This window comes from Elephantulus edwardii, unplaced genomic scaffold (assembly GCF_000299155.1).
Source record: "Elephantulus edwardii isolate Elephantulus edwardi_28Jun2011 unplaced genomic scaffold, EleEdw1.0 scaffold00120, whole genome shotgun sequence".
Lineage (NCBI taxonomy): Eukaryota > Metazoa > Chordata > Mammalia > Macroscelidea > Macroscelididae > Elephantulus > Elephantulus edwardii.
Genome location: NW_006399870.1, coordinates 7,812,289 through 7,827,990, shown reverse-complemented (window position 1 = coordinate 7,827,990; position 15,702 = coordinate 7,812,289). Strand labels below are relative to the sequence as shown.

The following is a 15,702-nucleotide window of genomic DNA, read 5'->3' as shown; positions in this document are numbered from 1 at the left end:
TATCTATATCTATATCTATGTAAGAAAAGCAAATCATGAAATCATGAAAGGATGAATTTTGAAGAGATAAGGAGACAAATCATAAAGAGAAATGGCTGCTTCCACTGGTTTAAGGTTCAGTAGAAACATCAATTACTATAAGCAGTTCTATGCTGATCAGCTAGAGAGTTCCAGACATAGTTTATCTTCATTCTTATTTCCCAAAGATTGTAAACTATGAGAGTGATTTACTAGATACACAAACTATTCAGCTTGTTTAGACCTGAAATGTTGGTAAAAATTTATATTGTGCCTTTGGCAATCCTAAATGTTAAGTATGCACCAACTCATTTTATTTTCACATCAATCTTGTGATCTAGGTACTAACATAAGCCTCATTTTATATGTGGGAAACAGAGGAACACATCAGATAAGAAGCTTACCTACTATACTCATGCAACTCCTGTATCTAGAACTAGATCAAAACAACCTTCCCAAATAATTATACTTCCTTACAAAGTGGTTGTTACTGTCTACCTCTTCTCTTTAGAAGAAAAGAATAATCTGTGCTATTCATATAGTGAGTAACAGTATGTAGGGAATCTGGAGACCTGATTTCAAGCTATCATTTATTTTGACTCTAAAGCGGTTACATCTCTTTCTGGATCTTGGATATACAAAATGATGGAAGATCAGGGTAAATGATTTCTAGTTGTAAGAAGATTTACAGTCTTGGATATTTTATGGGCAATTTTTCTCTGCCCTACTATTTTTATGATTCAGAATCAACTCAGTAACAATTGGAAATTTTGTGACATTTTTTCCCTGCTTGGTTTAGTTTCTTCTGTTGGCATTCTCAGACACTGCATGAATGAAAAACACGTGCAGTGATAGGAAGGACAATTGATGAATTGCCAGAAAGCATTCCCAAGTGGGTCCAAAATCACCACCACTAATAAACTTTGTGTCCCATTTTATTTCTCCCCCTAAGATAATAAGAAAGGACCAAGCATTCCAACCCACTCAAGAGACCCTGTTCAATCCTATTTTCCATACAGCATCAAGGAGAGTTTTCTTTCCAGCAGGTGTGATGAGCACCTGCTTTCTAGTATCAAATGATCTGGCAATTTCCTATGGAGATGCTCTGGTCAAACAGTCTATGAGAAATGGTTCCAGCATGGGAATTAATTTTATATACACTGTGACATAGATTAAAACTAGCATGGCTTTCCTTGTTCAGATCTTGAAAAAGGATTTGCCAACTCAGGTTTGCCAACTAAGGAGGAAAAGATCTGAAAACAGAGTTTTTGCACTCTTCATTTAATCAATCTTGCTTTCTGTGGAATTACACTCTGCTTGCTTTCTTCTGGGATATTTATGACCCTTTGCTCTTCTGGCTTCCAAATTAAGTTGATGGAAGAACTCACTGCACAAAAAGCAGTACAACAAAGAATCCAAGCCAGTACAGCAGGTGGGGCTTTCCCTGGAAAAGGAGGAAGTGACTTGTTTTTATAGCCCCCTTTTGGTAGGATGACTGTGAGGCCGAGGCTTCTAGACATAAACTGGTTCTTCAATTGCATTTTTCGTCTCTCTGAATTTTTCTGGAATTGAGGAAAAAATATATCTGAATTGCATCTCCTCTGACTGGGCCTCAGTGTGCTCATGATACTTCTTTATGTTATATTAAAGAAGAAATAAATTGTTAACTGTTACTCTCCTTGGCATGTCCCTATGACCACTAATACTCATGTTCAGTCCCTTATGCTCCAATGCAGCTTTGCAAATATTGGTTCAATGAATTCATGTTTCCACTCTGTGTTATAGGATATCTTTACTTATGTAGGGGAGTGTATGGTATGGAAGGATTCCTCTACATTTAGTGAGGAGTGCTAACATCATGGTTTGAAAACAAATCTTCAGATAGTTTTACCTATCCCTTGGTATTGTCACATAAGAATTATATGAACAAAAAATAAACAACTTTTAAAAAATGAACAATATGAACTTCATGGATGAGAATAATGTTAGTTGTAACTACAAGCACTGGTGGCTTAGTGATAAAGGGTTGTGTTGTCAACTCAAAGGCATACAACTTGAATCTACTAGAATTTCCTTGGAAGAAAGATGGGTGATCTGATCTCCTGCAATTTACCAGTCAATTCTAACTCGATAGTACATAGCAACAAGTTGTGGCTTCGATAAACAAGTCCAAGAATTCTAAAAGTGTTTTTATTTTCTTTCATTTTGATAGAAACCAGTAGCAGGATTTTGAAGTGTAAGAAAGATTTTCAATTACATATCTGTCTACAGAGAAATGATTCTCTGATGCACCTGGATAAAAGGCAAACATCTAAAGGAACATAGAGCAGACATCTGCTAGACAGTGAGGAGACGTGTTCTACACACTCCTGTCCCCGAGGGTACTTTGAGTAAGACAAGGCTGTTACCTTCTCTGAAACAATTTCTTTACCTACAAAATGATAAAAGAATGACAGTTTCTTTGAGGATTAGTCAGAATGATGTGTAATATTGTTGAGTGGATAGTTAGGATTGAACAGATACTATCAGAACTAGATGAAAATTCTGCTTAAATGAAATTTTTAAATTCCAATCTGGGATACCAGATGTCTAAAGGAAATTGTTAAATAGTGGTTGACCAGAAAATTTGACTACTGAAAAAGTAAGCCAGTCCCTCAAGGAAAAACCTGGATGTCTGCTAGACATCCCTAAGAACTTACTTCAAAAGACCAATCAAGCAGAGTGGTGAGGATGGGGGTGTGTGTTTGTGAATCATACAGTTGCACAATTTGATGGGGGTGGAGGGGGGTAAGGGGTTGTGAAGGAAATGGGAAAGATCCAGTATGAAAAACAATGTATTTGAACTTTGTAAATAAATCAGTCTAAAATACAATTAAAAAAATTTAAAAAATCAACAATGAATGAATGGGGGGAAAGAAAAGGAAAAGGCCAATCCTTTTAAGAGAGTATATTCAGAATCCCAATTCTTTGTTTCTAATTTAGTAATTCAAATCAGAACAGTTGTTGCAAATTTCAGGAGTAAGTTAATAATTTTCAGTGACATATTGAAAGGACATATAATCATGCTTTTCCTTAATATTCCAGTTTCTTTTTCACTTGTGCCATTGTGTAGTATAGTCCATAAAGAATTGTGTTAATCTAAAGGCTGAGACTATCCAGCAGTTAAAAATCTACCAGTGATAAACACAGTGATTTTGTCTTTAGAAGGTCTTATTCATGAATTTGTATCCTTTTCAGATTGTGCATTTCTGGCTGTATTTGGCAGTACCTTTATACCTACCATAGACTTGGGGCTTAATCATAGAGTCACACAATTTGATGGGTATAGGGAGGGGTAGGTAAAAGAAAGGGGAAAGATCTGGTGTGACATACAATGCATTCAAACTTTATGAACTCTCTATATAAACAAGTATAAAATTTAAAAAAAGGATAAAAATATCTACCAATGACTCCAAGGGAGAAGTACGGACAATCTCCTCTAATGCAATTTACAGACTCCATAAACCAATGAAAAGTCAGCTGTGGGTCAGTTCTGAATGACAAGTAATTGAGTTGAATTGAGTTTCATGCCTGACAATATTACTCTTTGAAAGCAAAAGTTAAAATGATTCTGTAAAAGTCATAAAGAAATTGTGTGTAATGCAAATGATAATAATAAAATAACTTGGGAATAGATGTGTATGAAGAAGAAACACACACACACACCCCAAAATAAAAAAAACCCAAACCCAGCTAGTCTTCAGAATACAGATGAAACAGACAAAAAAAAATATTAAAATATATCTCAAAATGGCAAAAAGGAAAACAAGGTCAATATTTTGATAAAAGACATGTACTTAAAAAAAATAATGTACTAATAAATCATACCACAGTTGAGTCAATTCTAACTGACCATAATGTTTCTGAAATTGTAAATCGTAACAAAATTGCTCATTTTTCTTTAATCCCAAGCCCCTAGAGGATCAATTGCCAGATATGTGCAGCCTTTGGCTTAGTTGTGCATTTCGCTGGTGGATTTCAAAAAATCAAATGTGATTGAAACGTACAATATATGCTATGGCATAGTGAAGAGGAAGTGCGCTGCTAACTCAAGTTCTACACATACTACCAATTTGAATCCACCAGCACTCTGAGAGAAAGATAGATAGTCTCTTCTCTGGCAATTTATAGACTCAGAAAACCAATGAAGGGTCAGTCAACTTTCAGTCAGTTCAGACACCATGGTAACGAGTTACTTTTGTTTATGCCTGAAAAATAAGAACTGGGGATTTCAAATGTCTCAGGGCTGGAACCACAAGGCTGTATTTTTTTGAGTGTCAAAGCACTGAGACACTGAGGCATAGAGAATCAAAACCACTGTAATCAGAACAGAGCTCTCAGCAACATATATATTCACTTACTGCTAAAACCCTGAATTTCAAGAGATTTTAAAGTATGAGAACTGGATGCTTATATGTGATCAGGGAATGGAAATATGCTGCTGTTTTCCCTTTCCAAATTTTTAATGAATAGATGCCCCTATTTTTCAGCAACCGTAGCCTGCATAGCCGTAATTCTACTAAAATGGCAGGTGGTAGGGTGATCACATTAAAAAGCAAAACAAGAAGGAGCCCACAGGCAAATTGAACTTGGTGATCGCACAGTGAGATCAATGAAATGTCTGGTGTAAGAAAATACTGTTTTGTTCTGAAATTTGGATACTTTTTTTAAAGTATGATTATGAACTGTGTGACCTCCCTAATGAGGAACCAAAAGGATAATGATATTCTTGGTGATTAAAAGAGGAGCAAGGAAATCTAATTAGAGGATGTATGTGTTACACTGTTGGTGAAACATAAACCTATTTTCAGCAGTGCTGCCTGATGAAGGCACATCACTCCCCTTCAAAGGAAAACTTTCCCTCTATTGTGTGTAATTAACAGTGGCAAACTTGGCACTGCGTTGTTTAACATGTAAGATTAGCCAAGCTTTGCAGCACAATGAAGGCAACAGATACAGAGGCAGGGGTGGCCGCCATCTTTGTTTTGTTCTCTTTAAAATTTCCTGCTTTGAGCTTATCACAAAGATAAAAACAGCTTAAGAAAGTAAAATCAAAAGTTAATTCAAATCCATCAGTGCATCACAAACCTGAAAAAGAAGAGACATTTCAGTCTTTGCAGAACTGCACCGTTCTTGTGTCTGTGCTGACATCAGCATACCCTGGATGCTCAGTGTTAAATTCTAAATGCTTAGGCTAATAGCCAGATGTCAGTGATTCAGGCAGGAAGCGGGGGAGGGAAGGGTGTGCTGCAAGACAGTGACAAGAAACCTCATCAAGAATGAAATGTGGAATGTCTGCATATTTTTTCCAATATGTTGACATTTTGCAGGTTTGGATAAAATACAAATGATTATGTTGCTGTCATCAGCCAAAAGCACTAGTAGTTTTCTCTGACTCATTCTGCTTCACCTGGATTTAAATTGTAGATTTAGAAAATAAAAGTCATATACATTATCAGCAGGAAATGGACAACCTTTTGAAGTCTTTGTGAAGAACATCTTCATAAACAGTAAATTGGAGCATTTGCTATAGTTTCCTTCACAAAGACGACTCAGGAGGAAACAAAACAAAACAAAACAAACTCTCTAAATTTCAAGTCAGAATTGAATACTTAACAGGCTGGAATTCAAGTGAAAACGTCAGAGAAACAGCTTTTTGGATTCCTGGCATGGAGGGTGGGAGGTGGGGTGAAGACTGAACTCCAATTCTTTTGAATATTTTTTTTTACTTTGGTTTAGTACCCTAAACTGCAAAGAGGCATAATTGATGTTTCCAATCCACTGGAAGGTATGTGTATTAATTCAGCATTTACTAGAAAACAACCATTGTAAGATATGAGCTAGATCTGCTAAGGGAAGAGGAAAATACAAAGCTTAAGTGGCTATAATACTTAAATGTGAAGTCATTAAATCTCCAGGGGGCTTTGAAAATGTCTTCTATTATTGAGTGGGGCCTGGGAGGGTACAAATTCTTTCATTTTGGTCTTTTATCTTGGTTCTTGCCCTGGAGGGAATGGCTGGTATCAGAAATGGTGAAAAAGTACAGCGGTTTATCTTACTTGCACCTCATATTAACCAGCTTTGGCTGATCCTGATTCTTATCCCTTATGAATTTATGTAATTTTGGATATTGGCTTAGAATATAAAAAAAAACACAACAAACCCTTTTAAGCAGGGATGAGACTAAAATCTCCTACTGGTAATCTCATATCACACAGAGAGATAAAACATACCATGAACTAAAAGACAGACTTGAGTGTCAATTTGGTGTTACCACTTTCTGCCTATGAAATTCAGTCAAGTCATTGAAATTTTCTGAGCTCCAGCTTCTTCTTCTGTGAAACAGAAGTAAGTGTCTCTACCTTAAAGCCTCCTTAGGTGCCTGTCTGATTGATAGGTGGTGCTTAGTACATAGTAGCTTTCATTCCTCTAGTTTCACTTTCTGTATTCCATTGCAATTGTCTAGTCACTATTTGTAGCATGTAGGACCATATTTATTTCCATAGTTATTAGTGGAATGTCTAATATGCAATAGGAACTAAAGCAAATATATGTTGAAGAAATCAGTCAATAAGCAAATGCATGAGAAAACTTAAATGTGGAGTGAGGTCTAGGGAGTGGAAGGTGTACCCTGGGGAGTGCCATGTGGCAGCCATGAACTTAAAAGCTTTAAGGGTAGACTTATCTTAGAGGGAAGACAGGCTTCTTTGCAATGATTCCTGGGGGGTTGGGGGGGAAAGAAACACTCAAATTAATTGTTATTGCATCAAAACATGAGAGGAGCTTGTCCATTTTTTCTCACAGTGCAGATGGTGGACTCGAACCTCCAGAGAGCTATGGTCTTTAAATCAGCGGTGTAATAACCTTTAGACTAAGCTACTAGAGCTCTAGCACGGACAAGCTAGTACTTTCTGGCTTTTAGAAGGGCTACATAGGTCTGTGGTAGCAATGAAATGGAAAAGATATCAAGACAATGGAACCAGTTAAAAAGACTCACAATTGTCCTGGCCAGACACGTGCTGCACATTAGTAAGAGCAGGAAGTGCAGAGTCCAGAGTAGTCTGTGGCTGTCTTGGTTGGATTCACTGCTCATTGATGCATGAGATGAAGGGGAATGATTGTTAAGACACTAGGGAACACGTGTGTGAGTAATGCCTGGGAGGTAAAGCTTGAGTCTGAGGTTCCTATAGAGCACTCTGGTAAAGTCTGAAGCGTGCTTACAGAGACAGACCTGGGAGCTATCACCAAAAGCTGACTGTTCTCAATGGGATCAGCCCCCTATCCCCACCCCCTGCAAAATGTGCAATGCTCTAGTATCTTTCCTGGAGATTTTGATTAAATAAGTATGGGGCAAGGCCCAAGGGCTTGCCTTTTAAAGAATCCACAGTAAATCTAATGCAAGCTAAGAAGTCAGGCTCTGTAAGACACTTGATGACAGATAGGACTCTTTCTTATCACACTTGTTATTTTATCTCTGAACCTATTTAGAAACAGGGGATGAAGGGACTAGAAATTACTGGGGGAAGGGAGCCACAGTGGAAAGCTGCTACACAGTTTTATCACAGACACCAGAAATGGGCATCAAAGTTCTTGTAAAATCAGCTAGCGTGGGACTAACAGGCGGTTGGTTGTTGGCTGATACAGCCAGTAATATGTCCATGGATGGAGTGGGTAGAACGCATACCATCAACACTGGCTCTCCAGTTCAAGAGATCTGCAGGTGAGAGGAAAGAAAAATGTGTTGAAAAAGACTCATCTCTCCATTTTAACTTTTAGCCACTGGCAAAGATATGGTTGCCAGGAGACCTAAATAAAGGGATGGATGTGTGGAGAAGACTGTAAGGGGACATCTTTACCTAGCAGGTGGGGGGGTTGCTGGTTGGTGGTGGAGAGTTAGGGATAGAGAGGGCAGGTGTTGTCTGTGGAGGGGCCACTTGAAAAGTCTGATATAAGAGCCTTGCTGATAGATATGGTTTGTTTGTTTGTTTTTGGTTTTTTTAGAATGAGTGGCCAGTGATAGAAGACAGAGATTCAGTCTTTCTGGCTTCTAGAAACCTTGAACAAGACTGTGCTTGAGGCTGCTTTACAGATGCCAACTCTCTGCTTACAGGGACAATGTCCAGAGCCCAGATGACAGTTTAAACTAGATGCTTTTCAATGATTTTGTAAATTATTTCCTGACTTGAAAGAGACTGGAGAGTATTATGCTGAGTGAACTAACTCAGTCTCATAAGGACAAATACTGTATAAAACCATTATTATAGAATCAGTATGCGGATCCAAGGGAAGAAAGGATGGAAGCAGAGGGGTGAGGATGGGCAGGCGTATGTGTGGAGTGTTAATCATAAGGTCACATAATTTGATGGGGAGAAGTGTAAAGGAAATGGGAAAGACCCAGTGTGAAAAACAAGGTATTTGAACTTTGTAAATAAACCAGTATTAAATGAAAAACAGAGCTCAAAACAAACAAAAACTAGATGTTTTGTCATTATCATCCACATTGCCAACATACCCGTATACAGTCCTATCCCGTATATTTAACTCTCAGTATAATTAATTTGTGTTGATGCAATTCTGTGACTAGAGTGTGATAACAGATTTTATTTCTATAGCATGCATCCACCTTGCTGGCTCAGTGTAATCCTTTTCCACAGCCAGTCTCAGTAACCCCAGCATTTATACGCCTCATTAAGCACATCCCACTCTCTGCAGTGCTAGTTGTCTTCAAGTCTTGAACTTCTCTTTTTGCTCTATAAGGGCAGAGGGACAGGCCTCTTCCTTAGGCCTAGAGGAGGTTATCAGGGTTGACAAGCTGATAGAAAGTGAATGGTTTCATAAGAGTCCGAGTTGCATCCAGCAAGCTGAGCCAGGAGCCATCTGCTGAACGTCCTCTTGATATGCACAGGCCTGGTGGGATTTCCAGATGCCAGGGCACCAGATGCTCTTTAAATGGTCATGGTCAATTTGAAAAACTTATATATACCTGGAGCAAGAATCTCTTCAGGAGCTTAGTGTACTTAAGAATAGTTCCAAGGTTAAAGGCTAAGTTTGGAGACCACTGTTCTTTGTCCTATTTTTTAAATTTCAAACTGAAAGTTTGTCTTATTCTGTTTTTCCAGTCTAAGGAATAAAGAAAGTCATAGCTCACCTGGGTCAAGATTGTGATTGGGACACAGCATTCACACTTAAAACAGGACCTTCGTCTATATCATACTGCCTGCCAGTGCTTTTGTTTCTAAGTGAGAAGAAAAACTGGAAATCTGAAATGGCATGCTATTTGTCTTTGTGGTTTTGCAAGGTGGTGCTTTAAGGTTGATGCTAGCAATTAATTGATATTTTTCTTTTTTGTTTTTTTTTAAATTCTCAATGTATGTATTTTGTATACATATTTGTATATTTATAACACTTAAATATTTGCACTGAGGAACCAAAACCCAAGGGTAATACATTTTAATTTTTGAAAATAACAGCAAATATTGTAAGAAGTGGTAAATTGTGTCCATTAGATTATTAAAATTCTTTCCCCCAACTTTATTATTCATTTTTATTAGTAAAATAGTTTAAGTATGCATTTTTTTCTTATGTTGAATGACACATCAGATGCAAAACTAGAAAACAACAACAATTAGGAATTACTCTAAAACTAATTAGCTACTGATTGATTTTTACTGAACATTCACCCACTAAATTTTGTCTTTTAATTTTTCCTAATCATTTCCTGCTTCAATCCACTCACCAGTTCATTGGCTCACTAGTATTTTGAATTATTTTTTCTTATTTTCCTTTGCTAATTTTAAAATTTTTTTCTTTATATCTTACTTGCAGATATGAGTGAAAATATTTGAAAGTAGTATGCATGAAAGACTTATGTATGTAAATATCATGGTTCATTCATAGGTGCAGAACCAAATGTGAATATGTGCGTGGTACCTGGATATCTATGTGCATGAGTGAGTGAGTGTGCATTAGTGTGCGAATTATAAAAACAGAACTGATCCTTTGTAAAATGAGATAAAAATTAAATAGAAAAGTGAAGTAGACCTGAAAAATGGGCAAAAGCAGAGTAATTTTTAGCAAGTATTTTCATTAGAAGACCATTCACCAGTATTTGGAATTTCCAAATACTGTGGATTGGATTGGAATGTTGGATTAAAACAATAGCAAAATGGTCAGGATCTGAAAATCAAAGGGCATGGGCTCAAACCCAAGCGCAAACACTTCAGTCTGTCTAAATAATCTCTCTGTCCTTCAATATTCTCAATAAAATTGAGATCAATATAGTACTTATTTGGTTGTTGTAGTTGTTGTTGTTATGTGCTATCAAGTCCCCTGCAACTCATAGTAACCCTGTGTACAATAGCTCTGAAGCTTGCCCTGTCCTGAGCCACTATCACTGACTCCAACATACCTACTTCCATTGCACCAGTTACTGTATCAATCCATCTCATCCCGGATCTTCCTCTCCTACACTGTCCCTCCACCCTCCCAAGCATAATATCCGTCTCCAAAGATTGCTTCCTCCTGGACACATGTCCAAAATATGTAAGATGGAGCTTCAAAATCCTAGCCTCCAAGGAGAAACTTGGTTTCACCTTCTCCAAGACAAACTTACATGTTCTCCTGGTGGCCCATGGTATGTTCACGACTCTTATCCAGCACCACAACTCAAAAGAATCAAATCTTCTTCTATCCTGCTTAGTCATTATCTAGCTCTCTGATGCATAGAAAGTAATAATGAAGACCATGGACTGGATCAGGTACATCATAGTCTCTAGACTGATGTCATTGTTTCTCAGAATTCTGGAAAATCCCTGACAACAGATTTACCTAATGCAGTTCACCTCTTGATTTTCTGACTGCAGGTGCTGAAAGTGTTGACTGAGTAGCTGAGCAAGCTGTAACTATTAACAACCTCTATGTCTTCTCTATACATCATGGTGCAGCCAATGGCCTAGTAAATGAAATAAACTATGCAATATAGTGCATAGTCTCACAGGAATGCTGAGAACTCAATGAGCTATCATGAACAGCAGAAAGTTTTGTCAACTGGGCAGTTAACATTAGTTGGATTAATATTAAAACTATTACCATCAAATATAGCATTAGAAAACACCAAGGATTTGTTATGAAAAATTATTTTACTGATTAAAAAAGTCAAAGACCAATGGGATTGACTTTCCTAAAGTACAACAAGGTAGCAGCAGAACTTGGTTTAGAAAGGCTTTGGGATGAACAACCTCTACTCTCTTCTGTAACATTACTGAAAGCTGAAAGTTCATCGTAACACTCCTGACCAGTAACTGTGTGTGAATTTCTGTGCTAAATCCCTTTTATTAAACAACACGCCAAAGAAAGCATGCACATACGTTCGTGTAGTTTATATGCCACAGTGGAAAGAACAAAACCACCACTGAAACTGGAGTTTAAAGCTGGTAGAAACAAGAAGTCCATCTGTCATTTCTCTATTGCCCAGCTCTGAGTAGTCATTCAGTGCTTGTGTCCTGAATGATTGCCAGATTGTGTGAAATCAAATCAGAGGCAAGGTGCAAAGGATGTGCAACAAGGAGCTGGTCCAGACAGGGAGGTCAGAGTAGGCGTCATAGAAAAAGAGAGAGGCTTGGACCAAGATCTGAAAGGTGGTAAAACACCATGTGAAGAAAGCAAGATTGGGTAAGTGATAGAGATGGGTAAGGATTATAGTGAGAAGTTTCATGAGGCTGAATGAATAAAAACCAGAAGTTCAGACAAGCAATCATATTGACAACTGTGCCAATGGAGACGGTGATAGAAAGGACAGGGCCACAGAAGAAATGACAGAGACCAGTAAAAATAAATCTTGCATTTTCCTAGCAGTATTCAGTTTCTTGTGCTACTTTCATAGATATGATATTATCTTATGCCTATTAGACAAAGGCCCTATTAAGACAATAGATCAGAGAATACTATTCAAAGCTTAGCTGAGTAACTAAGGCTTCTAATCTTTGTGTGTTGTCATTACACATCTAACTGGACCTTTAATAAGATTCTTTATTTAAGTAAGTACAGCTGGCAGGTTTGAACTGATGCTGTTAGGTTAGCTGTTCAATGCTTTATAGACGCCACCAAAGCTCCCTATGACATTGTTTAATCCTCTCCTTAAACTTTTCAGATAAATTTTAATGTAAATTCACAATATGTGTTATATCACTGTACCATACGTTGTGATGAATAGCAGGTGAGCATAGCTCACCAGCATAAGGGGTTTACCCAAACTCACCTGGCTGATATGTAATTTAATAAGGATGTTAATCTATTTCCTCTTATTATCTACTTCATGGGTCTTTCTGTGATTAATGGCAAAGTGGGAAAGAAAATGGCATGTCTGGATGTATATTAGGCTTTTTCTATTTATCTTATCTCTTGCTACTAATGGTCAAAGCCACTCTAACTGAGGCCAGAAGACAAAAGCCTGCAGCAGATTCCAGTGCTTTACCTCAATTTTATCTGGACTAAAAATAAAAAAAAAAAAACCAAGACATTCATGAAAAATATTGAAATAGCGCTGGTGATACAAAATTGTCTTGAACACAGGACTAAGAAGTTGATAACATACCTGGAAAATTTGAATGTTACCATTTTCCATGTGACTGAAATTGACATTGTAAAACTGGAAGGTTGTGAGTGTGGAACAGAGCTGACACTGATCACTACTTCATCTAAAATGAAGAGTGAGGGTGTGCAAGTATGTGTGCACATCTGTGTGTGCTATCCTATTTCTCCTTTGGGTAAACTTTTCAACACCTGATGAAAGAAACCAATTCTGGTCTCCTCCAGTGTTCTTCCACTTGTTATGTACACTGAGAGTTACTCAACATCTTTGGTATTACTCCCACTCATCTATTGAGTGGGGCTAAGAACCTAACTCAGCAGGATTAATAATGAAGACAATAAATGACTACTCAAACTCATTGGCTTCAAGTTAAAACTAACTCTTAGCTCACCACCCAAAAGGTTTTATGAGGCTGTCGATAGCATGACAGAAGACTGACCATAGTCTCCCATAGAGCCACTAGTGGATTTGAACCACCAAGGACATGCTGACAGTGGGCTGGCAGTGAAACTCAGTGTGGTCTACACCTGAACTCCCCTCTTGTTGTGTGTACCGTCAAGTCAGAACTGACCCATAGCTGACCCTGCAGCAGGTTTTGGGAGGCAGATAATCACACAGGAGGAGATTGCCCATCCTCCAACGAGGCACAGGTAGACTCGAACTGCGTGCCTTTGGGATTACAGCGTAGCTTCTTGCCACTAGGCCACCAGAACTCCAGCAAATAAGTGATAAGTGGCAGATATTTCTAATGAATGATACTTTCAAATATATCTAAGTCTTCTTAGGAATAAAAGACTGAAATACCATACTAGGTGACATTCCCATGGAGATAATCATCTAATAGTCCATTTAATCTCTGGGCTATGGTTTTCTTGACTAAACCTTTCCTTTGAAATCTATTACGATGTTTCATCTGTGTACATGTAAAAACCATCAAATTCCACATGCTTGTTACTTAAATTGTACAAACATAAGTCCTTGAAATCTATCATCTATGGAGAAATAAGTCAGGGAGGTGGGACAGGCAGGTCTATCTCTCAAATTCACTTAAATTAAAAAACACAAGCATTCAGGCAGGCAGAGGAAGGAAGGAACATGCTGTACCCACCTGCCACTGCTGATGAGGGGCTTATTTCTAAGACACACACAGCACAATGCACACAAAATGCAGAGAGGAAACAAAAAACATAGATCATACATTTAAGTGGACAAAGTTTAGTAAATGTCCATGCTGAAAACTTGATGTGGTTCTGTGATGCACATGGAAATGGATACCTCTTCCTTTGATTCATTAAATACTTCCCTCCTACCAAACCGTAGAAAATAAACAGATAAATACACATACGATATCACAGCAAGCTGGCCATGGTCTATGGTGTGACATGTTACACAATCACATAGGTACAATGCTGGGAAGATGGAATGAGGGGAGGATAAAGGCTTCTATGAAGCCAGTCATGACTCTGGAGACTTCTCTGCCCATGTGAGATGGGAAGAACTTCAGAGAAGGGTCACATGTTCCAACAGTGAAGAGATTAACTGTCATGATAAAATTTGTATTTCTGTTCCACATACTCCAGAACATGACATGAAGATCATGAACACAATAGCTGACTTTGTTCAAAATTATAAATATAATTTCTAGGATCACACTCTTACTATGGAGGTTATCTTAAAAATTCATGTGTGGTTCATTCTCTTAGACTTTTTAAACCCAATTACAATTAACCTGACCTGTGGTTCAGTCTTCTTGTTGAAATTAAGACATGGCCAGATTAGAATACAGTTTACTATTCAGTAAAGTGTGAAATTTGTCTTTCAATAACACAGGAAATAATGACAATCTTGTAAATATCACTGATTGTGATGAATGACAGGGAGTAGTAATATATAGTGGTGGGTGGAAGGAGGTTGGATGGACATAGGCCAAAATAATTATACCTTCCTCCCTCTCAAGTTCTTTAAACCCTCCCATGTGGCTGAGCCCACCACATCCAGACTTTCTGCACTCACCATACAATGAGATGCTGGCATTGGTGTTCCCAAGCTTATTTGTGGCTACACATGTGTAGTTCCCATAATCCTTTTCTGAAACATTGAAGAAAGTCAGAGTGGATATGCGGCCTTTGTTATCAATCCTCACTCCATCCAAGCCAGTGGCTAACCTGCAATTGAACAGGAGTGGTTTTACAAAGCTGACCAAACAACTGAGTGGGTGAAAGAGTTAAAATATATCACAAGTCAATCACACATGAAAGCCTTCCTCCTCAAAAAACCCATTTTATCTAACTCTCTTAGTTCCTCTAAATAAAACCTTAAACACCAACTTCCATAAAGAGGAAAAGTGAAAGGATGGTCATGCTCAAAAGGCTAAATTCACTCACTTAAAGCCTTCAAAGACTGACTGACATGCCTACGAGTAATCTTGGACTCAGAAACAAAGTTAATTCGTTTTGTTCATTTTCAAGCTGCTGCTACTTCTTTTTCTTTTCATTTGTTCTGAAAGGAGACCCTGTTACAAAGAAGACTGTAATGCATCTTGCTATGCCTCTTTCTTTTTTATTTTATTATCTTCTTTCATGTGGGGAACGATCCATTAACTTTGCTCAGAGTTGCCCTAGTTCCATTTCCAAGCTACCTGGTATCTTCCTTGAACCACTGGAATTCAGCCATCGGTACTGCAGAAACCTCACAGCTCAAGATGCCTTTCTGACCAACTGAGACACCAGTATTTTTGGCTTTGGCAATATAGGGGGCATCTACGGGAAGAAAACAAATGCACAGATATTCCATGAAATAAGCAGAAGGTATATTTAGCCACTTGCTCTATAAATGGACATTTGTGATATTCCGCCCTCCCTCCCAGTTAAATAATCATTCATTTTACGAAAATAACTTATTGTTTGAATTCATTGCATTAATCTTTGTGTCTTCTTCAAATTTCCAACCAATTCATAGTTAATAATTTTTCCCATCAGCTGAAAGCACTGAAAATCATGGAAAGATTCCAAGAGCAAATGGCAATGGGGTAATTGACGGGGCAAAGCAGTCTATGA

The 15,702-nt window shown here is 37.9% G+C and overlaps 1 protein-coding gene across 2 annotated transcripts in view; it reads right to left on the bottom strand.

The window, feature by feature from the left end:
- The window catches only part of OPCML (opioid binding protein/cell adhesion molecule-like), a 1,241,366-nt gene that overhangs the window by 3,924 nt on the left and 1,221,740 nt on the right, over nt 1–15,702 (bottom strand). For both annotated transcript variants that reach the window (XM_006892818.1, XM_006892819.1), the window contains exons 5-6: nt 15,285–15,405; nt 14,660–14,811 (exon numbers count right to left, since the gene is read on the bottom strand). In XM_006892818.1, coding sequence (XP_006892880.1) covers nt 14,660–14,811; nt 15,285–15,405 — 273 coding nt within the window. The remainder of the gene's footprint in view (nt 1–14,659; nt 14,812–15,284; nt 15,406–15,702) is intronic.